At 47.7% G+C, this 26,149-nt stretch overlaps 1 protein-coding gene across 1 annotated transcript in view; it reads left to right on the forward strand.

The window, feature by feature from the left end:
• The window catches only part of ATP12A (ATPase H+/K+ transporting non-gastric alpha2 subunit), a 30,560-nt gene extending 8,931 nt beyond the window's left edge, over nucleotides 1-21,629 (forward strand). The window contains exons 4-23 of the mRNA XM_012434419.3: nucleotides 424-627; nucleotides 1,351-1,464; nucleotides 2,435-2,569; nucleotides 2,701-2,818; nucleotides 3,077-3,345; nucleotides 4,499-4,697; nucleotides 4,854-4,963; nucleotides 6,552-6,686; nucleotides 10,456-10,648; nucleotides 12,515-12,690; nucleotides 13,351-13,487; nucleotides 15,300-15,450; nucleotides 16,004-16,172; nucleotides 16,260-16,414; nucleotides 18,192-18,315; nucleotides 18,515-18,660; nucleotides 19,604-19,737; nucleotides 19,936-20,037; nucleotides 20,464-20,555; nucleotides 20,640-21,629. Coding sequence (XP_012289842.2) covers nucleotides 424-627; nucleotides 1,351-1,464; nucleotides 2,435-2,569; nucleotides 2,701-2,818; nucleotides 3,077-3,345; nucleotides 4,499-4,697; nucleotides 4,854-4,963; nucleotides 6,552-6,686; nucleotides 10,456-10,648; nucleotides 12,515-12,690; nucleotides 13,351-13,487; nucleotides 15,300-15,450; nucleotides 16,004-16,172; nucleotides 16,260-16,414; nucleotides 18,192-18,315; nucleotides 18,515-18,660; nucleotides 19,604-19,737; nucleotides 19,936-20,037; nucleotides 20,464-20,555; nucleotides 20,640-20,668 — 2,892 coding nt within the window. The 3' untranslated portion in view covers nucleotides 20,669-21,629. The remainder of the gene's footprint in view (nucleotides 1-423; nucleotides 628-1,350; nucleotides 1,465-2,434; nucleotides 2,570-2,700; nucleotides 2,819-3,076; nucleotides 3,346-4,498; nucleotides 4,698-4,853; nucleotides 4,964-6,551; nucleotides 6,687-10,455; nucleotides 10,649-12,514; nucleotides 12,691-13,350; nucleotides 13,488-15,299; nucleotides 15,451-16,003; nucleotides 16,173-16,259; nucleotides 16,415-18,191; nucleotides 18,316-18,514; nucleotides 18,661-19,603; nucleotides 19,738-19,935; nucleotides 20,038-20,463; nucleotides 20,556-20,639) is intronic.
• The last annotated feature ends 4,520 nt before the right edge of the window (nucleotides 21,630-26,149 follow it).

Below are 26,149 nucleotides of genomic sequence, written 5' to 3' on the forward strand. Positions count from 1 at the left end.
ATAAACCTCTAAGAAACTAACACCCCTTAGCAGAGCAGAGTGCAGTGGCTCTGGACCCAGCCATCACATTGAACCTGTCTCTGCCATCGACATGCCAGGTCCCTCGGGCAGGTTACATAACATCTATGTGCCTCAAATTCCACCTGTGCAAATGGGGACTGACGAATAATGGCCCCTGCCTCAAGGGTTATTTTAAAGACTAAAGGAGTGAATATACAGAGCACAGGGCTTAGCTGGTATTAAGCATTATATAGGCTTTCAGAAAAGCTGGGCAGCTGGAGGAGTGAGCCACAGTCCACTTTCTTTGGGCACGTTAATGCCTCACCCCAAGCTGCAAAACTAAGCAGCCCAGCCCCCGAGGGAGGAGGAATGTCTAATTCGTATTTGTTTTGATTGTGCATGTGCTTTGTTTGGCTTTCCCAGGGTCTCTCCAGCACCAGAGCTGCTGAGCTCCTGGCACGGGACGGGCCCAACTCCCTCACCCCTCCCAAGAAGACACCTGAGATCGTCAAGTTCCTCAAGCAGATGGTCGGGGGCTTCTCTATCCTCCTGTGGGTGGGCGCCTTCCTCTGCTGGATTGCATATGGTATTCAGTACTCCAGCGACAAGTCTGCGTCCCTGAACAACGTAAGGCTCTGGGGTGTCCCCTCCTGGTTTTGCTGGCACAGCCATTCAGTGAGACCTCTGGGACACAGCTAGGGGCTGGTTGCTGCTGCTTAGGAAAGTCAGGTGTTTTCCCATCTGTAAAACCAAATTCTATCTGGCTTTCTGATGTCCCAGAAGCAGTGTGGGCATGAAGAGAGATACACAAAACACCTTAAAGTTTTAAGGGGGAGGAAATCTGTTTCCATGTGAAATAGTTTGGGGCTCTGTCACCCCCAAGCTAACCTCTCCCTTTGACTCGGAGAGCATCTATGCCTGCCGAGACCTGGGTACTAAACCCACAAAACTGAATTGGCCGACAAGATGCCAAGAGACAGAAGCCAGAGGCAACAGGCCACATGTCATAGGATTGGATTGGCATGAAATGTGCAGAATAGACACATCCTTGGAAACAGGAACCAGGTCGGTGATGCCAGGGCATAGGACAGGAGCAGGGAGTGACTGCAGAGGGCCGGGGGATCTCCAAGCAGGATGGAGATGCTCTGAGGCTGCAGCGGAGGGTGGTTGCATAGCTCTGTAAACAAAGAAAGTCAATAAGTTGTGCACTTAATGTGGGCGACTTCTGTGGCCTGTAAATTACACCAGGCATAACTGCCAGCATCACATCCTCCCATGGAGAGCTCTAGCCCCAGGGCCTGGCCCCTTCCTGCTGCCAGTTTCTCTGACTGACGCCCTCTCCTCACCCAGGTGTACTTGGGTTCTGTGCTTGTCCTGGTGGTCATTTTGACGGGGGTCTTTGCTTATTACCAAGAGGCAAAAAGCACCAACATCATGTCCAGCTTCAATAACATGATCCCTCAGGTGAGTGGCAGCCACCAGTCCTCTGGCTCTGGTGACTCCCAGCGGAGGAAGCCCCAGCTGGGAGGTGCACCGGGCCCTGAGGGCCAAGGGTTCCCAGTTCCTACCCTGTTGGAGCAATCAAGGGCGAATGAACCCATCTGTCAGAACCCCAGTTCCTCCCAGGACTTTTGTGGCCAAATGAGGCAGCACCCAGGGCAGTGCTGGTCAGCACGCGGCACCTTCTGTTCCTGCTTTTCAGTGTTTGTGGACAGTTGTTCTGGGTTCTGGAAGGGACCTGTGGAAGGTCAGGGAGTGCTCTTTCACTGGCAGCTGAGGAGACCCACCTACGACTGTTTATCTGTGACCATTTTTGCTCCTGTTCCTAAGCCCCAAAACGCACCCAGCGGAGAAGCCTAGTGCTCCCCTCCTCAAAAACCCCTGTCAGGTGTCCACACTGTCTCCGGCCCAGAAAGCTGTGGGCTGGAGGAGAGATTCTGGGTGGAAAAGACACCTCCTGCCAAGCTTGAAGCAGGAGATCACCTTGTTAAAGCTTCCCTGACCCATGCAAGATTATCAGCCTCCCCAGCCCCACCTTCAGTGTTCTGCCTGGACATCCAGCCAGGATTGCTCACCCTGAATGGTCTCCCTTTCTAGGAGGCCCAGAGTTCTGGCATGGCCAGATCCGGCCAACAGCAGACTCTTCTGTACCAAGAACATCTCCATGAGCTCAAGAAACAGTAGTTCTTAGAGTCTTCAGGCCTCGGGTGAAGCAGTCTTCTGTTTCATTCTTGCTATTCAGACAGCCTTAGACTACGGCTGCAAGGCTGTAACCACAGGGCCAGGTGCAGGCTGCCCATCAGCATGGACTTAGCAGTGACAGTGGCCAGGAAGTCCCAAGGCCTCCGTCCTGGGGTTCGGTGCGGCGCAGACTGGGGAGGAGGGCCGGTGTCCTTCCAGGGTCTGAGGTGTCTGTCATGGTTTTCTTCTGCAGCAAGCTGTCGTCATCCGAGATTCCGAGAAGAAGACAATCCCTGCAGAGCAACTGGTGGTGGGGGACATTGTGGAGGTCAAAGGAGGGGACCAGATCCCTGCAGACGTCAGGGTGCTGTCCTCTCAGGGGTGTCGGGTAAGTGACAGGGGGCATCCACACCGAGCACCGTGTTCCAAACTCACTGGCTCTGTTGTCTTTCCCGGCGTCAGTATAAGAGGCAGGGAATGAGGTACCTAGCTTTGAACCACTTTCAACCTTTCTTCTAGGTGGATAACTCATCTCTCACGGGGGAGTCTGAGCCCCAGCCCCGCTCCTCTGAGTTTACCCATGAAAACCCCCTGGAAACAAAGAACATCTGCTTCTATTCCACAACCTGCCTGGAAGGTAAGGTCACTGACTCTCAGGCCACATGTCCACCTGTGTCCCCTCTCCCTCCTGGGCTCTCAGGTCTGTCCTTTACCGCACCTTGTCACAAAGCTTATCCCAGAGGAAGCATGAAACTGAAGGGCGTAGAGGGTAGTGCTTGACCTTTGTCATGTTGTGTGCCTATTGATCATGCCAGCCCCCAGAGAGGGCTGCAAGCTGGCTGCGTGCCCCTTCTAGCTGAGGACCCCTGGAATTAAACGTCTGCTTCTCCTATAGGCACTGTCACCGGCATGGTCATCAACACGGGTGACCGCACCATCATTGGCCATATTGCTTCATTGGCCTCAGGAGTTGGAAATGAGAAGACGCCTATTGCCATTGAGATCGAGCACTTTGTTCATATTGTGGCAGGAGTGGCCGTCTCCATCGGCATCCTTTTCTTCATCATCGCAGTGTCCCTGAAGTATCGAGTCCTGGACTCCGTCATCTTCCTCATTGGCATCATTGTAGCCAATGTGCCTGAGGGCCTCCTGGGCACTGTCACTGTGAGTCCATGCTGTTGAGCAGCCTGCACCCGGCCCTGTGGACACAGCATTGCTGCTGGGGAGGCACCCACACAAATTGCAGTCTCCCCCAGTTGTAGAGCACCATGCCCTCCCTGCCAGGGACAACCATGGAACATTCTGAATAGACTGTTTCTTACAGAGACAAAAGAAATTGGCGTATTTTTAATATTTGAATGTGTTTTCCCTGGAAACGTTATGTTTTCAATCTGCATTTCACATAGCTTACTCTGCCCCTTAAGATCTAGATAAGACAGGCTCCACCATTCACAGATTTTCTAGAAGCGTGGTGCCTTCCCTGTATTTCTTTAGCCGTTTCTACAACTTAGGCATTTAGGCGCATTGCCACACTCCCCTTCTCTCTCTTAGGCAAGAAAAAAAAATTCCTCCCATTTTTTCTGCGGAGGACTCTAGCCCTTTCCTGGCCAGCCCTAGACTCAGCTCCAGCTCTGTTTGTACCAGCCCATGTCATTCAGCCCCTAGACTGAGCCCCCTCCTCTGTCTCTGCTGTGGGGGTCCCCAGGGGTAGGAGAAGACAGGGTTCATGTCCAGTTTTGTAACTACATGATCATTGTCCTGATCAAAGAAAAGAGAAGAAGTGTTTGAATTCCAGGTCTCCTCTGACTCCAGGAGTTGGTAATTTGGGGAAATTGGAGTAAAAAAAAACCCTTTGAGATTTGGAGGTTTAAAAGAATCTTTAAAATATGGAGCTTTTAAAATGAAACAACACAAAGGCTGCTGAATTCCTCAAAGCAACAAATGTGTCCTTTGGGGCAATCTCTTTGGCATGCACCAGTGAGTCTCTCTTACACACTCCTGCTTGGGGACCACAGGAGGTGTCAGGAGCATACCTGAGCACCAGCAGCCACGGCAGCACTGTCTGTGTTTGCTGCCCGTGGGTCTCTTGTTTCCTTCAAGTCATGAAGGGACAAGAAAAGTGTCTCATGTTTAATCTTTAAAAAAGGATTGTGTCATAGAGGGCTTTTGGTGGCCTATAAGCCACCAGCACCTCTCCCCTAAAACTAGTCTGGCTGTCTCCTAAAATTCAATCCCAGCTAACTTCGGCTATTTCTGTATTATTGGACCTGAATTCAAATGAGGATATTTCCCAAAGCATCCTTCCCTCTCCTGTTAGGTGACCCTGTCACTGACAGCAAAACGGATGGCCAAGAAGAACTGCCTGGTGAAGAACCTGGAGGCCGTGGAGACCCTTGGCTCCACCTCCATTATCTGCTCGGACAAGACTGGGACACTGACCCAGAACAGGATGACAGTGGCCCATCTGTGGTTCGACAATCAGATCTTTGTGGCTGACACCAGTGAAGACCATTCAAGTAAGTCTTACGGAGCGCTCGGTCTGGCCAAAGCTGTGGACTCCGTCCTGAGGCTGACCTGAGCATGCAGCAGATCTGCAGCTGGAAGATTGCTGGACAGTGACTCTTGGACGGCCAGCCCAACCCACAGCAGCCACTGTTCTTTCTGTCTTTCAGACCAAGTCTTTGACCAAAGCTCTAGTACTTGGGCCTCCTTATCCAAGATAATAACATTGTGTAACCGAGCTGAGTTCAAGCCAGGACAGGAAAATGTCCCCATCATGAAGGTAACACTTCTGCAGCACTTGGTCTTAAATCACAGCCAGTTTGTATTCATTTGTTCCGGTGATCGGGTGCTTGATTTCATCTCTCCACTTGCATAAAGTTTGTCCAGTGCTTGCAAGAGCCAGTTGGACTCACAAGACAGGCAGAAAGTTTTCTTCATGCTTACCAGCTTTGAGAAATACAAAGATGCTTAAAAGGTTTCAGAATATTGCTTAAGGACCTTTAGAAAATTCTGGAAATGAATGCACCTTTAAGTTACTTTCCTGACTTCTCTGCCAGCTTAGTGGATGTAATCAAAGTTCATTTTTAATATACATGCCATTCATGGAAGTTTAAAATGTGATTGGATAAAATAAAAGGACTGATTCAGCACGTCTTCCTGTTAACTAGAATATGGCTGCAGACGGAGCTCTAAAGGGTCCTGGAATATCAGATCCTATAATAAACTCTCCCCTCCCTCCCTCTTCTACTTTCCTCCTTCCCTTTCTCCCTTTTCTTCTCCATCTCAGTGAGTCACTGAATCTGTATTCTCCTGGCTTTTCTATTTGCCATCTGTTTCTCTGACTCTTTTTCTTTCTTATTTTTTGTTGTTGTTGTTGTTGTTTGGTTTTCTCTCCATCAGACAGCTCATTCATATTCTTTTTGGCCAACTGCTTCTTTGTCAGTATCTTCCAAATCTTTATGTCCAGTTCTAATTTCTTACCCAAACTCCAACCTGGATCTCTAGCTGGCTGTGTGCTTCCACTAGGAAGTTCCACAAATCATGGTCATTAACTTCCACCTGTACCCAGCCTGGCTGCACATAAGTGTCTTGCCCCGTTTTCTAATTTTCTATGATATAACCATTCTGTTTGTCATCGAGCCAGAACATTCGGAAGTCATCTTTGACTGTCTTCTTTCCTCATATCCAGTGAGTCACCAAGTTCTAACATCCTTGCTTCAAAATATACGTAACTTTACATGACTATTTATCAGCAGTACCTTGCATCTAAATAGCTGTGTCAACCTCTTAATTGATTGGAATTAAGCCTCCTTGATTCCACTTTATCCCTCCTGTAGTCTTTCTCAAATGCCATTAATTTTTCTTAAATGATCCTTTTATGTTCACTTAACTTTGCTCAAAATCTTTCTGTACCTCCCTGTTTTCTGCTTCTCAAGTCTAGACTTCAGCCTGCCTTTCAAGGCCCACCAGGTCTTGCCACACCCTCCACATCCACTTGTACCTTAAACACTCACGGACGAGACTGCACCTCACACCCCTGCACCGGCATCCTGATTTCTGGAAGACTTTCTTCTCTGTGTGTTGGCAATCCACCTATCTATCAAGAAAGATCTAGTTCATAGCTGCTTTTTTTCCATGGAAACTTGTCATCACACAGATCCAGCGTCTCTGAACATCCCTGATGCCAGTAGGTGGCACCATTGTTTACATGGTTACCACTGTCTTGTGGCCTCCCTGATTGTCACGTGACAATATCTTGTCTCTGGAACTAGATGGTAGTAGGATCAGGGGGTGTTTTGGGTCCTGTGCTGAGGGCATGTTGGTTCATTAAATATGTGCTGCAAATATTTTTCTCTTTTGATTCCCAGAAAGCTGTGATTGGAGATGCCTCGGAAGCTGCTCTTTTAAAATTCTCAGAGGTCATTTTGGGTGACGTGATGGAAATTAGAAAAAGAAACCGCAAAGTAGTTGAAATCCCTTTTAACTCTACTAATAAATTTCAGGTGAGTTTTTCCTCACAACCAGCCATCTCTGTTATTGGCAGGATGACCTTTCTGCTTGCATATATCCTTTGCTTAACTCATATCAAAATATGAGGATACCTGACATCAAAGACAGTTGTCAGGGATACAGCACCCAGGCACATGGTCCCCCAGGTCAAGCTCCCTTGCTGGCCTCCTTCCTAGCCATGAAGCAGGACAGAGAAAGAAAGAAAGAAAGGCAATGACCTCATCGGGGCCTGGCTGTTGCTATGAATGAGCCATCACTGTCACAGGCACACTCTTCTCTCTCTCTGTCTCACACACACACACACACACACACACACACTCACACACTGTCATACCACCACTACCAGGTACCTTCTGCCATGAGGAACAGCAGCCACACCCCAAAGATAAATGCCAGGTGGGCAGCGGGGAGGCCAAACACCGCTCACACCCCAGGTGCATCAGGCCCTTGACCTATGTGATCTTGTTCCACATTCACATCAGGCCTGTGAGGTAGGACTCACTCATCCTGACTCATAGAGGAAGAGGCAAGCCCTTAGAAAGTGTTGAGAGACCAGAGTCCCACAGCCCAGTGTTCTCAAGCCTGACTCTAAGTCCGTAATTCTTCTACCATCACACAGAGGGAGCGCGGCACAGTTCCAGCCACAGAAGCAAGCCCTGCCCTTTGGGGAGACCAGTGAGCGGTCCCTCGGGTGACAGTCCCGTTGCTTTCTTGGGCCATCCTGTGCTGTGGGTGGGAGTCTCCGTTCCACCTCCTGCTCAGGTAGAAGACGGCCATCCTTGCCTGGTTATCTCAGCATGCAGACCTGGCTGACAGCCGTTGCATCCTCCCCATGTTAAGACAAAGGGCAGTTGGGAGCCCAGGTCCCAAGGCAAATGGGATTTCCCACAGAGTCCACGCTGAGAGCAGGATCAGGACTTGGGCTTTGCGCAACAGTAAAGTATAGAAATGGGATAACCACAATTGTATGTGTGGAGGTTTCTGGTGATTATCTACCCATCTTTGTTAAAACGGAATTTAGAGTTAGAGAAGAACTCTTTTTGTTGTTAGAATAAGTTTCACTCTTGTCACCCAAGCTGGAGTGCAATGGCACAATTTCGGCTCACTGCAACTTCCACTTCCTGGGTACAAGCAGTTCTCCTACCTAAGCCTCCCTACTAGCTGGGATTACAGGCATGCACCTCCATGCCTAGCTAATTTTTTTTATTTTTAGCTGGGGTTTCACCAGGTTGGCAGGGCTGGTTTCTAACTCCTGACCTCAGGTGATCCACCTGCCTTGGCCTCCCAAAGTGCTGGGATTACAGGCATGAGCCACCGCACCTAGCCTAGAGAAGAACTCTTGTGTTGCAAACGTCTTCTTTGTGGACAGTGAGCCAACGGAGAACTAGAGTTAGCTAAATAGACAACCAACCAGAAACATATGATGTGAAATGCGCAAGCCAAGAAACCACATCTTTTACATAAAACCTAAGTGAAAACAGAGTGGGTAACAGTCCTAAAAGAACAGTAATAATAAGAGCTGTTCTGTGCTAATTTCCACACATATTAAATCACTCATTCTCACGACGACGCTGTGGGGTGGGTAGAGGATGAGGAGGTTGAGGTGCAGTGCATCAGTGCACAGTGTGAAGATGGGGTTAGATGATGTCTCCATCGTCAGCAGGACTCGGTGCCCTGCCGAAGCTCTGTCTTTCATGGTAAAGGCATGCCCTGTTGCAAGAAGGGAGAAAAAGCAGGTTCCATGATGCCTCGTGTACAAGTTGGAGGAAAAGGGGTACATAGAGTGGGACTAGAAAGGGGAGAGGGGCCTGTGTGAGTTCCCACTGAAGAGGTCGAAGATGCTGTCTGGATGCTGTTGGGGTTGTTTTGTATCTACATGTGAGCAGTGCTCAATCTCACCAGGGCTTTAGATGTCACGGCCTTAGAAGGAGACGTCTCTGCTTGAAGGAAAGAAAGTGGAAAGCCTATGTTTTATTGATTAGAATAGTGATGCCCCAAACACATTGGTCCATGAAAACATTTAAACAGTTTATCGCAAATTGGAAAATGTTTTATATAAAGATGAATGTATTTGATTTAAAGGATTATCCTTTGTACCCTCCATGATTAAGGGCAGGGACTCTGGAGCCTACTAGCCTGGGCTCACATCCCAACTCAGCCACCTGATAGCCACCTTTGCTCAGTGATCTTGAGCAAAGCATTGAACTTCTGTGCCTCAGTTTCCTCCTTTGTAAAAGGGAATACTAATAGTACCCATGACCTTAAGATTGTTTTGAGGATAAATGAGTTGATGTGGACAGCACTTAGAACAGTGCCTGGCATGTGGTACACACCATAAAAGTGTTTTGTATTATCCCTTTGTTTTAAATGCCACTGCATTCCAGCCTGGGTGCCAGAGTGGAACCAAATCTCAAAAAAAAAAAAAAAAAAAAAATCAACAGAGAGAGAAAGAAAAAGAGAAGGCCCATGTTTTAGAAAGTGATGTGATAACAGATGGGAGGGTTTTCGTTTGGTTTGGTTGGTTGGTTTTCTCAATGTCTTTACTTGCCCATTAATAAAAGCAGCAGTAGCAGCTGGTAACCCTATCAGCCAATACTTCTTTTTGTACTCACCTTTGCACTCATCTTTGCTACCCAAAAGTCTAAGAAATACTGATTTGTGAATTCCTGTTAGACCCAAAATGGTGGCACTTTTCCTTTTTTTTTTTTTTGAGACAGAGTCTCACTCTGTTGCCCAGGCTGGAGTGCAGTGGCGTGATCTCGGCTCACTGCAACCTCTGCCTCCCGAGTTCCAGCAATTCTCCTGCCTCAGCCTCCCCAGTAGCTGGGACTACAGAAGTGTGCCACTATGCCCAGCTATTTTTTTTTGTATTTTTTAGTAGAGATGGGGTTTCACCATATTGGCCAGGCTGGTCTCAAACTCCTGACCTGATGATTCACCCACCTCAACTTCTCAAAGTGCTGGGATTACAGGCATGAGCCACCGCCCCCAGCCCCACTTTTCTTTGTAACTTATTTTCTCCCAAACACTCCAGCTTCCTGAGATTCCTCTTGAGTGCTTAGAAGAGTACCTGACTTATCATAAGGGATAGATGAATTAGTCACTTTATTCTTATGTATAGATTTTTTTTTTTTGCATATCTTATTAGGATGGATCTGGAAGTAGAATTGCTAGGTCAAGAGCATTTCTATTAAAATTGAGACTCCTGTGACTCAGCTGTCTTCCTGAAAGACTATACGTGGAAGTATCCACTTCCTCACCACCCCACCTCACCCCCATTTTCTATTACATCCAACCAGGAAAACTGGGTAGACAGTGAGATGAAGAGGTGCAGGAATTCCTGCTGGCTTGTGCCCTTCTGAGCTCAGAATAGTTTGGGTCTGAAAGATGGCTGCTCCCCACAGGGAGATAGAGGAGGTAAGATGCAGAGGCTCGCAGCCCCCTAACTCTCACGGGCACCCTGGGAGATATTGCTCAAGGCACAAGGTTTCACATGCTGATGACCACATCTGGCCTGTGTAAAGCAGCCAGTTTTGTTTGAAAGATAAACTTGACTTATGCAGATTCCAACCCAGGGTGCCCCACTGTGGGCTGAGGCCAAGTCTAGATCTCTTCATCTTACCTGGCCACAGAAATAAAAAGGGCAGAATGTGCTGAGGACGCCATCGTTCCCCTTCCTCCTTTACATTTAATGGGCCGGTAGAGAAGAAGGAATGTGTTTCGCCTTTCTGTAGGTAACACACTTGGTTCATTCCTTCCCAGCTCTCCATCCACGAGACGGATGACCCCCACGACAAGCGCTTCCTCATGGTGATGAAGGGGGCCCCTGAGCGCATCCTAGAGAAGTGCAGCACCATCATGATCAATGGCGAGGAGCACCCGCTGGACGAGAGCACCGCCAAGACATTCCACACGGCCTACATGGAGCTGGGCGGGCTGGGCGAGCGCGTGCTGGGTGAGTGTGACGGCAGGGCCCTGCCCATCACCTGGTGGGCGCAGAGATGAGGCAGGCCCTTTGAGGACCTGTGACCTAGCCGAGTGGCTGTGGCATCCACATGAAGCGGGTAAAGGAGAACATGATAAGCAGGATGAGAACAAGGGGAGCACCAAGCAGGGTGGTGTGGCCTCCAGAGAAGCAAGCTCAGGGAAGACTTTGGAAGGAGGTTAAATTTCAAACTGAACCTTAAGTGACTGCATTTGAGGAGAGATGGGGGAAAGTAACCAGGGCCCAGGGAACAACACAGGCCAAGCACAGAAGCAGAACGGTGTGGGGTGCACGGGTGCTGCCGGCAGGTGAGATGGCACGGTCACAGAAACAGGGCTTGAGGGCTAGATTAGAGGTCATGAGATGGGGGCCTTGAACATGCGGTGAGGAGCCAGGTTTCATCCTGCAGTCAGTGGGGAGCACCGAGGGCTGTGCCGCCAGAGTGAGCTGGGCAGCATTGGGGCTGAGGAAGGACAGTCTTTGATGGCAGCAGGGAGAGGAGAGACGCGCATCTCCACAGGAGGCGGCTGCCCTTGCTCAGGAGAAAGAGATGGGAATTTGATTGGGGTGATAGGAATGTGAAGGAGGGATCAGGGGCCAGAGACTTCATAGAGATAGAACCGGTAAGACTTAGAACCAGTTAGAGGAGAATAGTCAATTTAAAAATGATTAAGCTTCCTGTTTAGCAACTAGGAAGAGTGATGCCAGTGACGCAGACGAAGTGTCAGGAGGGAAGGAACCTTAGAAGTGCAATCACGGTGGGAGGAGACCAATGGGGGTGTCTGCAGTTTTGTCACAGGGGACCCTGCGTCTTGTCAGCACTGGAGCTAGTGGTGCCCCATCAGGACCACAGAATGATGAATTCAAGGAAACAGAACCATATGGTTGATGATCCGGCTCATTAAACATGAAAGTCCTTGCCGACATAGACGGAATCTGTGGAATGTGTGTTTCTAAAGGCTATTTGAGTTGGCAAAGCAGATCAAACATAAATGAGATGGTAATGCTTCAGGCATCCAATAACCCACAACACCAGCTATTCTACTTAGGATTGATGCCCACTTGTGTTTGACCTCTCAAAGCCTGCTCTACTGACATTTGCAAAGCAGTGGGCCAGGCTGAAAATACATTGCATGTGAAAGCTGATCACACAATCTTGGAGGTCCCACCAGACACAAGAGTACCTTTCATCTCAGCCTATGAGGGGCTGAAGTCTTCTGAGAAAAGGATGGCTCGGCCCCATTCCTGCTGGCCTTTCTCTTGGGCTTATTTTGATCTAACACTGAACTTCGTGCCCCTCCATTGAAACCCCTTGTTCTTTCACATGCTGTTTTCTCTGCTGAAAATACCCTTCCCACCTCCACCCTCCCTTTTTTCCCTAGAAATCATCTGTCCCCCCTCAAGGTTCAGCTTGCATGTGACCTCCTTAGGGAAGGTGTCTCTTGACCCTCCAGGCAGCTCAAGTGTGGCTCTTCCCTGAGACGAGCACTGTGCTTGCATCCTTTAACTCTGTGCCCGCTTCCTTTAACTCTGTGCCCCACCGAGCTTCAGAAGTTGAGGCTGTGCACGTTGGGTCTTTATATATCTAGAACTCGGCAATATAGCAAGATATATTTCTAGAACATAGAGCCTAATGAGCACACAGTGAATTATATTTGGATGAAATATGGCTTTCCTAAAAAACTGTATTATGGAGTTGAAGAAATTAAATGATTCTGGCTTATTCTAATGTATTGGTAAAACAGTAAAGGACTGAGGTGTATCAGCATGTTTCCCTCTTATTTTTTTCATTTCCTATCCTAGTTTCACTGACTCCCTAATTCATCTGTATTACAGGTTTCTGTCATCTCTACCTGCCAGCAGATGAGTTTCCAGAAACCTACTCATTTGACATAGATGCCATGAACTTTCCCACCTCCAACCTCTGTTTTGTGGGACTCTTGTCAATGATCGATCCCCCTCGGTCCACTGTGCCAGATGCAGTCACCAAATGCCGGAGTGCAGGGATCAAGGTGGGAGTTATTTTCCTGGCTCAGGAAGTTCTCTCTTTATGGCATGTTCCTTTCTAAGAATCTTTTTCATAGGAGATGGTCAGTATTTAGGCGTCTTCAAGTAAATATCATAATTCCTATTTTTATTTCTAGTTTCACTGTGCTAAGATTACTGAAAGTGTCCCGCAAAAACAAAATGATTGTGTCTATGTGGAATAAACCACATAAAGAGTAAGTGCAATGAGAAGAATCTCCTAGTGCCTTGAAGTGGCCATACCTTGCCCTAGACCATGATCAATACTAAAAGGCTTTATTACTCAATCTTGAGGTTCAACACCCATAATCCATGTTCATCATTACTACATTAATATTAAGACTGTTGAAACAACATGGGGCTGCCCCAAGTAGACACTCACCAGCCCTTTCACAAATAAAGTGGCATCAAAGGGGAAGGGGTTCCTCTCATGTTAGAGGAGGAAGCGTATGAAGCTTAGGAGCAAGGGCAGACCCAATGGGATTAGTGTGTCCTCCAAAGACAGTTGTCTTGTAGATCCAGAGCTGCCACTGTAATCACCAACACATTCTCCCAGGGCACTATGGAGTAGGCAATACTGAGCCATTCCCACGTTGACCAACCGAGTTCTTTATTGTCCATGGGCCTTCTCGTTGTCTGTGCTCTAGGTGATTATGGTTACTGGCGATCATCCCATCACAGCCAAAGCTATCGCCAAGAGTGTGGGGATCATTTCGGCCAACAGTGAGACCGTGGAAGACATTGCACATCGCCTCAACATCCCTGTGGAGCAAGTTAACCAACGGTAAGCACAGGAGCAGCATAGCAAAAGCTCCAGTTCATGCCCATGGGGCCCCACTGGCTCTAAAGAGCTGCACTACTTGGAACAAATCAGCTTTTTACTATCAGAATGATGCTAGGCTGGTTTGAACTATGATTTGCATATCCATGTAGTCACTCTAATTTCACTGAGCAGCTAGTATGTGCCAGGCACAGTATTAATACCATGAAATGAATCTTTATGTGTTCCTTGTTTGAAATTTCAAAATTCAGTGTGCCCTAGGCACAAAACCAATGTGCCCAATTTAGAATAAGAAAAACTGAAACGAAGGGTTTGTGTGAAATTACTTGCCATAGATGCAGTTGCATACTTTGGGATAGTAAGAACCCTGTGGGTTGTTTCACGCACCCCCCTAACCTTAGTAAGCGTCTTGGATATTTATCCACCCAGTTTTATAGCGTGTAGCTATGTAAACACACTCTTCTTTTTTATTTGGTAATAAATGGATGGAAGCTTCCTAAGGAAAGTCTTTTCTCATTTCTCCTAATTATTTTAGTCATGTTTATCCTTATTCTTTTAATTATGTTCATCCATCATTCATTCACTCATGTATTTATTCTTTCAACAATTATTTTTTGCGTGCCGACTATATACCAGGCAAGACCTGGAACTACAGTAGCAAAGCGAACAATACTGCCTATACCCTTGGGGATCTTCCCATCGAGCCAAGGAGACAGACTGAAAGCTAACAGTGATGTGGTCGGTATAATGAAGGAGAAACACAGGGCCAGGGAGCTGGGTGTGCAGGAGAGTGGCCTGGACTGTGCGTGGTCTCTGTGAGTCAAAGACTCCAAATTCTCAGGTTGAGAAGAAGTGTTCATTAGCTGGATTATGCTTTCACACTTGTGGGGAGACAAGGGAAAGACCAATGCATCTCTTCAGTTTCCCCAAGCACTTAGTTCTTTTAGGGACACACAGCTGTCAGGTCGTAACAAATTACCAAGTCAGACAACCAGCCAGGGTTGGGTCCCGCCTCTGGGCACGGCAGCAGTACCTGAAGTCTAAAGTCTTGCAATGCTTTTTGCTGTACATAACATCTCTCTATGAAAACAAGTTTGGGGCTTGTTTATTTGTTTGGTTTTGTGAAATAATCGGATTATACTTTTTTTCACTTTCAAATTTAAAAAATAAAACTTTTTTTTGAGACGGAGTCTCACTCTGTCTTGCAGGCTGGAGTGCAGAGGTGAGATTTCAGCTCAATGCAACCTTCGCCTCCCGGGTTCAAGCAATTCTCCTGCCTCAGCCTCCCGAGTAGCTGGGACCACAGGTGTGTGCCACCACGCCTGGCTAATTTTAAAACATTTTTTGTAGAGATGGGGGCTCTCACTCTTTTGCCTAGGCTGATCTTGAACTCTTGGCCTCAAGTAATCCTTGTGACTCAGCCTCCCAAAGTGCTGGGATTACAGGCATGAACTGCTGTGTTTGGCCCTAAACAGGCAGTTTTTAAACCTCCTTTTACTTGTGAAGTAAAGCGTTATTCCAGGAAGTACCGCCTCTCACCTGTTCTAGTAAGGATAAGGCTACCTGGTTTTTTATTCCTATTGTTATATGGCACCAGGAAACGGTGTGATCTTTTAGTCTCAGTTTGCCCTCTTAAAGTGGAGACTAAAGTGCTCCCAGGACTCATAACTCCTGTCACCTTGCTGGAGCATTAGGTATCAAGGACACTGGGTTCCAGGTCAAGTCAGACAGGCTTCAGCCAGCATCCTGCCTGGAACAGTGCTTCAACCTAAGGTCTGCCCTTGGGCCTCACTCAGTTTCTTCTGGCCCTTCTAGGGATGCCAAGGCCACTGTAGTGACCGGCATGGAGCTGAATGACATGAGCTCGGAACAGCTGGATGAGATCTTAGCCAACTACCAGGAGATTGTCTTTGCCCGGACATCCCCCCAGCAGAAGCTGATCATTGTGGAGGGCTGTCAGAGGCAGGTGGGTGGCCGGCAGTGCCCAGAGGACTGACAGGCCCATCACTGTCCACGGGCAAGTGCAGAGGTCTGGATCTCACATCAGGCTGTGGCGCCTTTGAAACCTCAAGAGAGAGTTCTTGGCTCATCCTCATCACCTGACCTCTCCGCCCTCTCAGGTGGGCTGGCCCCTGTCCTCCTTTGAGACCCCTACCACATGTTCCCTGAAAGGCTCACTCCAGCTCTCTGCGTTTTATCATGAGAGCCCAAGGCTTCTGAGGTGAAGCATTTGGCATTGTGGTAGGGGTGAGTAAAAAGAGATTTAAAATGCAAAGATATAAAACAAAAAATGTGAAGACAGAAGATATAAAACACCTACGTGTTAGGTTGTCCTCATTTGCACACATTTTGTTTGGAGCGCCTTGTTCCTGCTGCTAAGATTCCTCATCTTTATCATTTCCCATAAACGGGCCCTTTAGTTCGGCCATAATGGTCCTTGCAGCCTCAAGAAAAAGGGAGGCCGCGCTGCCCTTGCCAGGCCTGCTCACTTCACTTTCTCCCTGGGTCCCCCGCCACAGGATGCCGTTGTTGCTGTGACAGGGGACGGAGTTAATGACTCTCCGGCTCTAAAGAAGGCAGACATTGGGATTGCCATGGGGATAGCAGGTTCTGATGCAGCCAAAAATGCAGCCGACATGGTCTTGCTGGACGACAACTTCGCATCCATTGTCACAGGGGTGGAGGAAGGTGAGTGAGTTTCAGGGGGTCTTCCTGAGGGCTGGGGTCGTCTGGGGGACTAGAAGCAGGTTCTAAAGGAGGAACCTCTCTGCCTAGGTCGCCTGATCTTTGACAATCTCAAGAAGACTATTGCTTACACCCTGACCAAGAACATTGCCGAGCTGTGCCCCTTTCTGATCTACATCATCGCCGGGCTCCCCCTGCCCATTGGCACTATCACCATCCTGTTCATTGACTTAGGAACAGACATTGTAAGTGACTCTGAAGGGAACAGGGTGTGATGTCCACCCCAGGGGAGGTCAAGTTCAAGGGCCGGGGATGGACTAAGTCAATGCTTCTCAGGTTCCAGGTGATGGGGCCTGTAGCTCTGCACTTCTCACAGGTTCCCAGGTGGTGCCCATTCTGCTGGTCCACACGCCACACCTCAAAGCAAGGGACCAGGGGCATCTGCCAATGTTCGGAAATTAAATCACTCTATGGTGAGCTTTTTTTTCTTGAGACAGAGTTTCACTCTCATCACCCAGGCTAGAGTACACGGGTGCTATCTCAGCTCACTGCAACCTCCGCCTCCTGGGCTCAAGTGATTCTTCTACCTCAGCCTCCCAAGTAGTTGGGACTACAGACTTGTGCCACCACACCTGGCTGATTTTTGTATTTTTAGTAGAGATGGGGTTTCGTCATGTTGCCCAGGCTGGTCTCAAACTCCTGGCCTCAAGTGATCCACCCACTGCGGCCTCCCAGAGTGCTGGGGTTACAGGCATGAGCCACTGCACCTGACCTATAGCAAGCTTTTCAAGACATGAGTCTTCATCCAAAAAAAAGAAAATCCACTGATCAGTTTCACCCTATGTGCCTCCCTTTTCTTTTGGGAAGATGAAGCTGTCACTCAAATTAATCACCCAAATATCCACTGGGGCCCAGTGAATAAAGTGATAATCCCACAGCCACCCCTTGTTAAGTAAGAGAGTCTGACCTGGGAGCCCTTTATCTAAACAGAGTAAGAAGTAGCAGTTATGAAGACTTTATAAAGCCTTGCCCTACAGGAATGTCACCTAAACCATCCCCTTTTCTAGTATCCATTTAAAGAAAGCCCCATGAAAGCTGCCCATGTGGCTGTGGCTTATGTGGGCAAGCAGGGAAAGCAACAGACAACAAGCTCAATTCTCAGCAGGAAACTGGCTCTTCAAATTGCCCCCTTCCCCTCTCTTGATTTCTACAATACCCAGGTAATCCCTAATTCCTAGAGAGACTGGAGATGTCTTTCCCTTTGAGGGGTATTCAGGTCCCCAAAGTTGATGGATCATTTTCCAAGCCCTTCACATTTGCCTGCTTTGCTCTGCTGCAGTGCTTCTCCAAACATGGTGCAGGCATCCCCTGGGAACTCGTTAGAATGCACACTCTGGGCCTCTGGTGGACACCTGTAGCCCCAGCTACTTAAGAGGCCAGCACAGGAGGATTGCTCCAGCTCAGGAGTTTGAGTCAGGACTGGACAACATAGAGAACTTGTCTCTTAAAAAATAAAAATTAAACAAAACATTAAATAAAATAAAAAATGTTATTCCAGATAACTGGGCTAGAAATCATGGAAATAGGTTGTACACTCATTGTAAGGAAGGAAGGGAGGGAGGAAGGAGGGAGGGAGGGAGGGAGGAAGGCAATTCTCTGGCCCCAGCCCAGTTCTCCTGAACTGGGAAGTCTGGAGGTGGGGCACAGTGATCTGTCTTTTAGCAGGTCCTCCAAACTGGAGCGGGAGGGCGGCACAAGAAATCTTCCCTGTAGGGAAAGTGTTTTATAACCAGCATTGTTCAGAACTGCCAGCATTGGGTGATTAAAAAGCAGCTGATTTTTAAAGGCACTGTTTTTAAATTCCTGTATAGGCAACACGCCCTCTACTGCCTACAGCCTGGATGGGCCAGCTGCATGCCCCCACCCACCATCCACCCAGGGCCCCACCCGCCCCAGCCCCCCTCCCCCGTGGGTAGAGCAGAGCATCCTGGGGTTACACCTCACCAACCTCTTCCCTTCTAGATCCCCTCCATCGCCTTGGCATACGAGAAGGCAGAAAGTGACATCATGAACAGGAAGCCTCGCCACAAGAAGAAGGACAGGCTGGTGAACAAGCAACTCGCCGTGTACTCATACCTGCACATTGGTACGACAAGGGCACGTCCTCTTCGTCACTCCAGGGCCTGCCCTGAGAATTGAATTCACTGGAGTCCGGGGCACAGCCAGAAAGTGTGATTTTCCCGTGGGTGCCTGCGTTGGGGAGGAAGGGGGAACCGAGAGGAGACAGGATGAGGCAGTTCCCTGGGGCCATCACAGAGCCTGTGTCCTATCCCTTGTTCTTTCAGGCCTCATGCAAGCCCTGGGAGCTTTCCTTGTGTATTTCACCGTCTATGCGCAGGAGGGCTTTCTGCCCCACACTCTCATTAACTTGCGGGTAGAATGGGAGAATGACAACGTGAACGATTTGGAAGATCACTATGGGCAGGAATGGGTGAGTGACAGGAGCCCTGCCTCAGAGTCCCCCTGATTCTCCCCATGCTCATTGATTGGCCCAGACTTACACAGAACCTCTGTGTCCCTGAACAGCCTAGGAAAGCTTCAATTAATAGGGCGCAGGGCCCCCTTGCTGACACATGCTTGGCCTTTCCTGGGTCTCAGGACATAGCCTCCTCTTTCAGTCTAGATGCCAAGAGGTCCCTTTGCTTACTTTAGCTTTGCCATTGGTATAGAAGAGTGACCAGCCCAGCCACACCCACAGTGGGGCCAAATAAATTTACATCTTTCAGGCCGGGTGCAGTGGCTCATGCCTGTAATCCCAGCACTTTGGGAGGCTGAGGTGGGAGGATACTTGAGCCCAGAAGTTTGAAGCCAACCTGGCCAACACAGTGAGACCCTGTCTGTATTAAAAATAATAGTAGGCCGGGAGCAGTGGCTCATGCCTATAATCCCAGCACTTTGGGAGGCCAAGGCGGGTGGATCACTAGGTCAAGAGATCGAGACCATACTGGTCAACGCGGTGAAACCCCGTCTCTACTAAAAATACAAAAAAATTAGCTGGGCATGGTGGCACAGGCCTGTAGTCCCAGCTACTTGGGAGGCTGAGGCAGGAGAATTGCCTGAACCCAGGAGGCGGAGGTTGCGGTGAGCCGAGATCGTGCCATTGCACTCCAGCCTGGGTAACAAGAGCTAAACTCCGTCTCAAAAAAAAAGAAAAAAAAATAATAACAATAGTAATGATAATTTTTTAAAAATTAAAATTTTCCTTACTCGCCTGGTTCAAGAAAGAAAAATGCTTCTTTCCAAACACTCGGAGGTGGTCCAGTCTCAGTCTGGGGGAGGAAGGGAGAGACCATAAAGCTATAGAGAAGTTTACTGAAATATCCTAGAATTCTTCTTTTGGCCTCACGGTCTCTTCCTTCTCTGCCTGTTAATAGACAAGGTACCAGAGGGAATACCTAGAATGGACTGGCTACACGGCTTTCTTTGTTGGCATCCTGGTCCAGCAAATAGCAGATCTGATCATCAGGAAAACCCGGAGGAATTCCATCTTCCAGCAGGGTCTCTTCAGGTACTGCCTGTGCCCGGCCTCCTGGGGCAGCCCTGGGCCTGCTGTGCAAGGAGGACGATGGTTTGTTGTTTACAAGACCGAGCACTGGCCACAGCTGTAACCCCAGAGGCACTGACTGTGCTGGGGGCATGGTCCGCTGGGTGTATGATCATGAAGCCACGAGAATCCTAAGTCTGTCTGCTTTTGTGTGTCTTGCAGAAATAAAGTCATCTGGGTGGGGATCGCCTCACAGATCATCATTGGGCTGATCCTGTCCTATGGCCTCGGAAGTGTCACAGCGCTGAGTTTCACCATGCTCAGGTGAGTTCACCCTCAGCAGCATGCAGGAAAGAGCCACCCTCTGCTCTGAGCTGTCGCAGCCTAAATAAACCTGAGAATTCCCAAGGTTCTTCCCCCAAGTCTTTCAGAAGTGGTCGAACTGATCCCATGCTCTATGAGCCCAAAGTTTTGATCTGCATTTCCCAGAAGTGGAAATGGGTTTTCCAGACCTCACCAACCCGCCTTCATCCTCATCCAACAGGTTGCTTCAAAGGCAGACATTGCTTCTAGCAGTCCCAGTGCAGGTTAAACAAGGAGCTTTCCAGATTTAGGTTGTGGGACCTCGTGGATTTGTTGTTCTTTGCAGCAAAACAGGAAAAATGAACAAGAAACCCCATTCTTGTTGGGGGGTGGTTGGGCTATCCCTGTAGATGAGTCAGGGCTCACCCTCCACCCCTCTGCTTCCAGGGCTCAGTACTGGTTCGTGGCTGTGCCGCACGCCATCCTGATCTGGGTGTATGACGAGGTGCGGAAACTCTTCATCAGGCTCTACCCTGGAAGTGAGTAGTCTATGATTTTAGAGGCTCTGTTTACCCACTTCAACAGACTCTCCATTTCTGATGTACTTTTTTCTACCTCTACAGGCTGGTGGGATAAGAACATGTATTATTAAGACCACCTCGCTTCCCAAGTCTCCCAGCGGCACACTGGGGTGTGCTTGTTCATCTTCTGACCATTCGCTGGGAGATTCCCCTGCAGTGCAGACATCGTCAAAACTCATACAAGAGGAAATTTTCATGCAGAAAACTGTATGCAGGATACTCACTGATGTTTTGTACTTTAAAACTGAAATTCAACTCTTGATATATGATTTTCACTTCTATCTCCATCTCCTCATTTAAAAATGTGTACATTTCAAGGTAATGGCATAGGGAAGAATGTGTTTATATGTATATGAAGCTGCTTGATGTTGATAGTCTCGTGTAACCCAGGCATCTACTGGGATCTGCCTTAAGATCTAGCTAGGATTGCTCAGAACTTCTTTCCACACCCTACTAAAGGCTCAGTGACCACCCTAAGATTTCTGCAACTCCCTTGAGAAGGTATGTTTTCATGGTCTCCTTGCTCAGAAAAGGCTAACTCAGCCGAGGGTCTGCGGGAGAAGGAAGTGGTGGCAGGTTCACATCACAGCAGCACTCATGACTCAGCTTTGATTCTTTTGACTCTGAGACGTCCTTCTTGAAGACCTCTGCCACCTGGCCTTGATAGTTTCCCTGGCCACGTCACCTCGTCCCACCTCTGGTCACCTCCCCAGCCCTTTATGCCCCTGTCGCCCTCCACCCCTACGTCAGCTCCTCCAAAACGGAGCTCCCAGTTCATTTTGCATATCCTAATTCAAAATGCTCAGCTAATCCAAGGGGGCTTTCTTCACCAGGATTCAACCCCAGTAGAGAGCTATTGTGGTTTCATTAGTAATATTTATTTCTTTTAAAACAGTTGCCAGGTGCTCTCCAGCAATAGTATTTTGTCAGTTATGTTTCATGTTTGAACTTAGGTGTATTCATGTGTGACACACCCATATTGACAGGCCTGGAAAGGCCTCATTTTTAAGTAAAAGATGTTTTATAAACCCAGGTTTAATTGTGTTCTAATTGATTCACGTTTTTCTAAAATGAAGAGCATAGGACAAAAAAAAATAAGACGTGATTTCTTATTTTCTTTTTCTTCCTCCCTTTGGTCATTTTACTTATCTGTGGAAGATCTGGAAATGTAGGATTTTTCTTTTGAACTCTTCCTCATGGCCCCAGGGCTCTAGCCTGGGCCTCTGATGTGCCCATGATTCTTGGTCAGATGCCTCAGGGCCCGTCTTTCTGCAGCAGCACTCAAGAGAAAGTGGTTTCCACGGCCTTTCCATCAACCGCACATGCCGCACTAACTAATTTGACAAACCCAAGAATTATGTTTGGTTAAACATTCTTCATTTAGTGGCCTGCCCCGTCACCTCCATTACAGCCTTTCACCCCGGGGGCATCTGGGGTTATGGCTCTAGGTTGGCACCTCTGGGACGGGAAAAGGCAGCCGTAGAGTCACCATGCTCTTGGGGTCACATGGAGAACCAGGAAAGAGGGAAGGAGACTCTCCTTGTAACTTTATGTATATAGATTCCAATGTGTATTGTGTGCAGCCATGTAAGTTGAACTAATGTTGCTGTCCTCAGGAGATTTGTAATCTACGTTCAGCCACAACGATCATGGGACTGATCTCCTATCAGCAGTTCCAGTGAACTGGAAACACTTCCCAGAGTGCTTTGGGCAGTGTGGTCATGGCTTCCTCATTCCAGTCTCGACAAGGCAGCTGATGCTTTCTAGGCTTCAGCTAAGAATAACTTGACCTCACTTGCTCTTTCTTGACAGGCTGCCCCCTTGGCTGCGATGCTTGGCAGCTTTTGGTCCCGCCAAAGCCAGCAGGACGAGGCCATAAATTTACCTCAAAGCTGCAAGGCTAGGGTTGAAAGGAGTTAACTTGGGAGTAGAAGTCTCCTCATAGCAGGAACTGTGTATGAAATAACGTTCATATCTGTGCTTACCTACTCTTGCAAAAAGTTGACACTCAAATATTTATAAAATTAACAAATAACTAACAAGAAATCCCAGAAAGGACACTAGTATATATCAAGTAGCTTTATTAAGTGGTAGACAGAAAAAGGCAATGAAATCCCATTTCAGAGGATGTTTTTGGAGGGACTATTTAATTGACCCACTGAAGCCTAGATAGCTTTTATTATAGGAAAAAATGATGTCGATTTAAATCTAATTGATGTGGTAGAGTATCTCAGAGACATACACTTGAGGCTGAATTCCTAGGGTCTTTGCTTTTTAAAACAATATGTTTTATTCTGATTACAAAGTTGCAGCCCTAAAGGAGCTATGTTTCTTAAATAAAAAATTTAGAATGAGAGTAAAAAGTAAATTAAAATCACCTTGAATGTCACTATGTAGTTACATACCTAAATGAAAGAGTAATTCTTTCTTTGGAGTTTTTCCACACATGTTTATTTTTAGGTAAAATTGAAATAAAGTTTTCAATTCTGCCTTTTTTATTTAACATCAAAAACATGGTGTTAATGATTACGCAGCATTCCAGACTGAGAGTGCTTTCACTAACTATATCTTCAGTATGAGATAGTTTGTTAATTTCCTTCTAGGTATCTTTCTCAAAAAGGCTGCATCTTATTCTCAATATTGTACCACACATCTCTAATTTATAAAAGATTCCTCAAAGCATTCTTAAGGCTCTGGCTACACATTGCCTTATTTATCTTTAGATAAGCTGTATCAGTTTCCACCCCCACCAGCAATAGAAAAAGAATATTTATCTTGCGTATCACTAAGATGTGAATGATCAGTCAACCGTAGAGCTTTTGATAATTCAACAAAGATGTAGGAAGTGCTCCTGTAGGGCTCGAGAACTCAGCCCAGAAGGAGATAGATCATGGAGCCAGTACACCAGCAGAGGGGCAAAGGAAAATACAAATTGTTGTAAGATCTTGAAAAGACATAATGGGGCTTAGATAATCAGGTGATAGGATCCCTGGGTCAGCAAAGTTCTTTTAAATAAGGTGGTCAGCAAAGTCCTTTTTTTTGTTGTTGAGACGGAGTCTTGCATTGTCGCCCAGGCTGGAGTGCAGCGGCGCAATCTCGGTTCACTGCAACCTCTGCCTCCCAGGTTCAAGCGATTCTTGTGCCTCAGCCTCCCCAGTAACTGGGACTACAGGTGCCCACCACCATGCCTGGCTAATTTTTGTGTTTTTAGTAGAGTCGGTGTTTCACCATGTTGGCCAGACTGCTCTCGACCTTCTGACCTCAGGTGATCTGTCCACTTCGGCCTCCCAAAGTGCTGGGATGACAGGCGTGAGCCACCATGCCCGACCTAGCAAAGTCCTTTTTGAGGAGGTGAATGCAAAGAAGCAGAGAGAATCACAGGAAGAGGGGACAGCATCAGCAAAGGCTCTGAGAGGTCAGAGTGGCCTGGCAGGAACACACAGTGATGGAAGACTGGGGAATGGGGAACTGGAGGGACAGGCAAGAATTTCACCCGAGAGGGACTCAGAGAACAAATGAAGAAGGTTGGATTTAATTTCAAAACAAGCTATTAGGCCAGGTGCAATGGCTTACATCTGTAATCCCGGCACTTTGGGAAGCTGAGGCAGGAGGATCACTTGAGACCAGAAGCTTGAGACCAGCCTGGGCAATATAGGAGACCCCATCTCTGCAAAAACAAAGAAGCTATTGAAGACAATTCATAAAAGTGGTGACCTGATCCAGTTGACATGTTCAAATTACTTTGGCTTCTGTGTAGAGAATGGGAGGCAGACCAGGCTGTGGTGACTGGTGTGAGGCCAGCAGACCTGGTTCCGCGCGCGTGTGTGTGTGTGTGTGTGTGTGTGTGTACCTTCTACTGAATACACAGACTTCAATGGAAGAGTTTCTTAAGGGGAGTTCCTTCTAGGTGACTCAAGACATATATGTTCAACTCAGGCCCCTAGAAAGGCCCACAACCACCCTGACTGCCCACATTACAATCAAGATAGAGACAGTGGAGACGCTCAGGCAGGTGTCATCTCGCCAAAAGCCTAGAAGAAGATACATGCCTCAATGCACATACGCTGCCCTGCTTAAGAGCCTGAATAGGTGCTTCTGACTCTACAAAGACCATGAGTTCTCCACATTTGTTCATTCTGCTGTCATCATTCCACTAGTGGCATCTAATGTCTCTTAAAAAGACAGTGGAAATCACTGATATTTATTAAGTATCTATTATGTTCTGGGTTCCTAACAGCAGACCTTATGAAGCTCACAACAGCCACATCAGCTGTGGCATCAGCCGTGCTTAGGGGGAGTTTGCCCTTCCATGGAAAATAGGTGCTTCTAGAGCATAGCCTGCAGGCATGAGTTCTGTCTTACAGCTCTGCAGGTTACGGAAAACGAAAAGTATTTCTACAGATATGCAAATAAATCCTATCCTGTGGGGTGAAGATCTTTCCTCCCCAGAAAAGCCAGTTTTGCTCCCTTTGCACAATCAACCAACATTCCTGATTCCAGATAAAAGTATGCCTCTGCTCCTCTCAGTAGGTTTTAACAACTGCCTAGTTCCCTATTTAAGTGGTGAGCTTTAAAGAAATCTTTAATACGTGTTGACTGTTATATCTGTATAAGAAAATTATCCTTTCACAATGAACAGAGGAAGAAAAGCACGATTCCCTCCTCATTCAGGGCCCTTCTCAGCCCCTCCGTGTAGACAGCCCAGCCATCCCGAGCTCCTGAATCCCCGCCTACTCCAGGGCCATTCTGCTATTGTGCACAGATGCTGTTTTTTTCTGCTTCAGACCAGTTCTCTCAGGAAGCTCTTTCCTCCCTGTCCCCATTCCTACTTCCCCACCCTCCCCTCTGACATACCAGAACCCAGCTTGGGAGATTTTTTCTTCTTGGTCCAGAGGTTCTAAGATAAAGTTAACTGGAAATTGAAGGTAAAAGCCTGATTAATTTTAAAGGGATGAAAGCTGCCCTGCTCAGACTTACTGTGTAGGTAAATTGAGATTTGGTGGAGTGAAGCATTTCAGTGCCAGAGTTTATTTGTGGTTTGGGGGATTTTTTTTCTAATTTTTTTTTTAACATTTTCTGTTTACACAAAAGGATTTCTTCCCCTCCCCCAATCCCCGCTTTTATAATTTTCTTCTTCCTCTTTTTTTTTTTTTTTTTTTTTGAGACAGGGTCTCGCTCTGTCACCCAGGCTGGAGTACTGGAGTGAGTGCAATGCTGTGATCTCAGCTCACTGTAACCTCCGCCTCCCAGGCTCAAGCAATTCTCCTGCCTCAGCCTCCTGAGTAGCTGGGACTACAGGTGCACTCCACCACACCCAGCTAATTTTGTATTTTTTGTAGACATGGAGTTTGGCCATGTTGCCCAGGTTGGTCTTAAACTCCTGGGCTCAAGCACTCCACCCACCTCAGCCTCCCAAAGTGCTGGGACTACAGATATGAGCCACCACACCCGGCTGCTTTTGTTCTTTCAAGTTAAGTGCCTACTAGGTACACAGCACTGTGCAGATCAATGCTGTGCTGGTGTCAGAGGACAGGATAACACAACAGGGAAAA

This window comes from Aotus nancymaae, unplaced genomic scaffold (genome assembly GCF_030222135.1).
Source record: "Aotus nancymaae isolate 86718 unplaced genomic scaffold, 86718_ANA_hifiasm-v0.15.2.pri h1tg000009l, whole genome shotgun sequence".
Taxonomy (NCBI): domain Eukaryota; kingdom Metazoa; phylum Chordata; class Mammalia; order Primates; family Aotidae; genus Aotus; species Aotus nancymaae.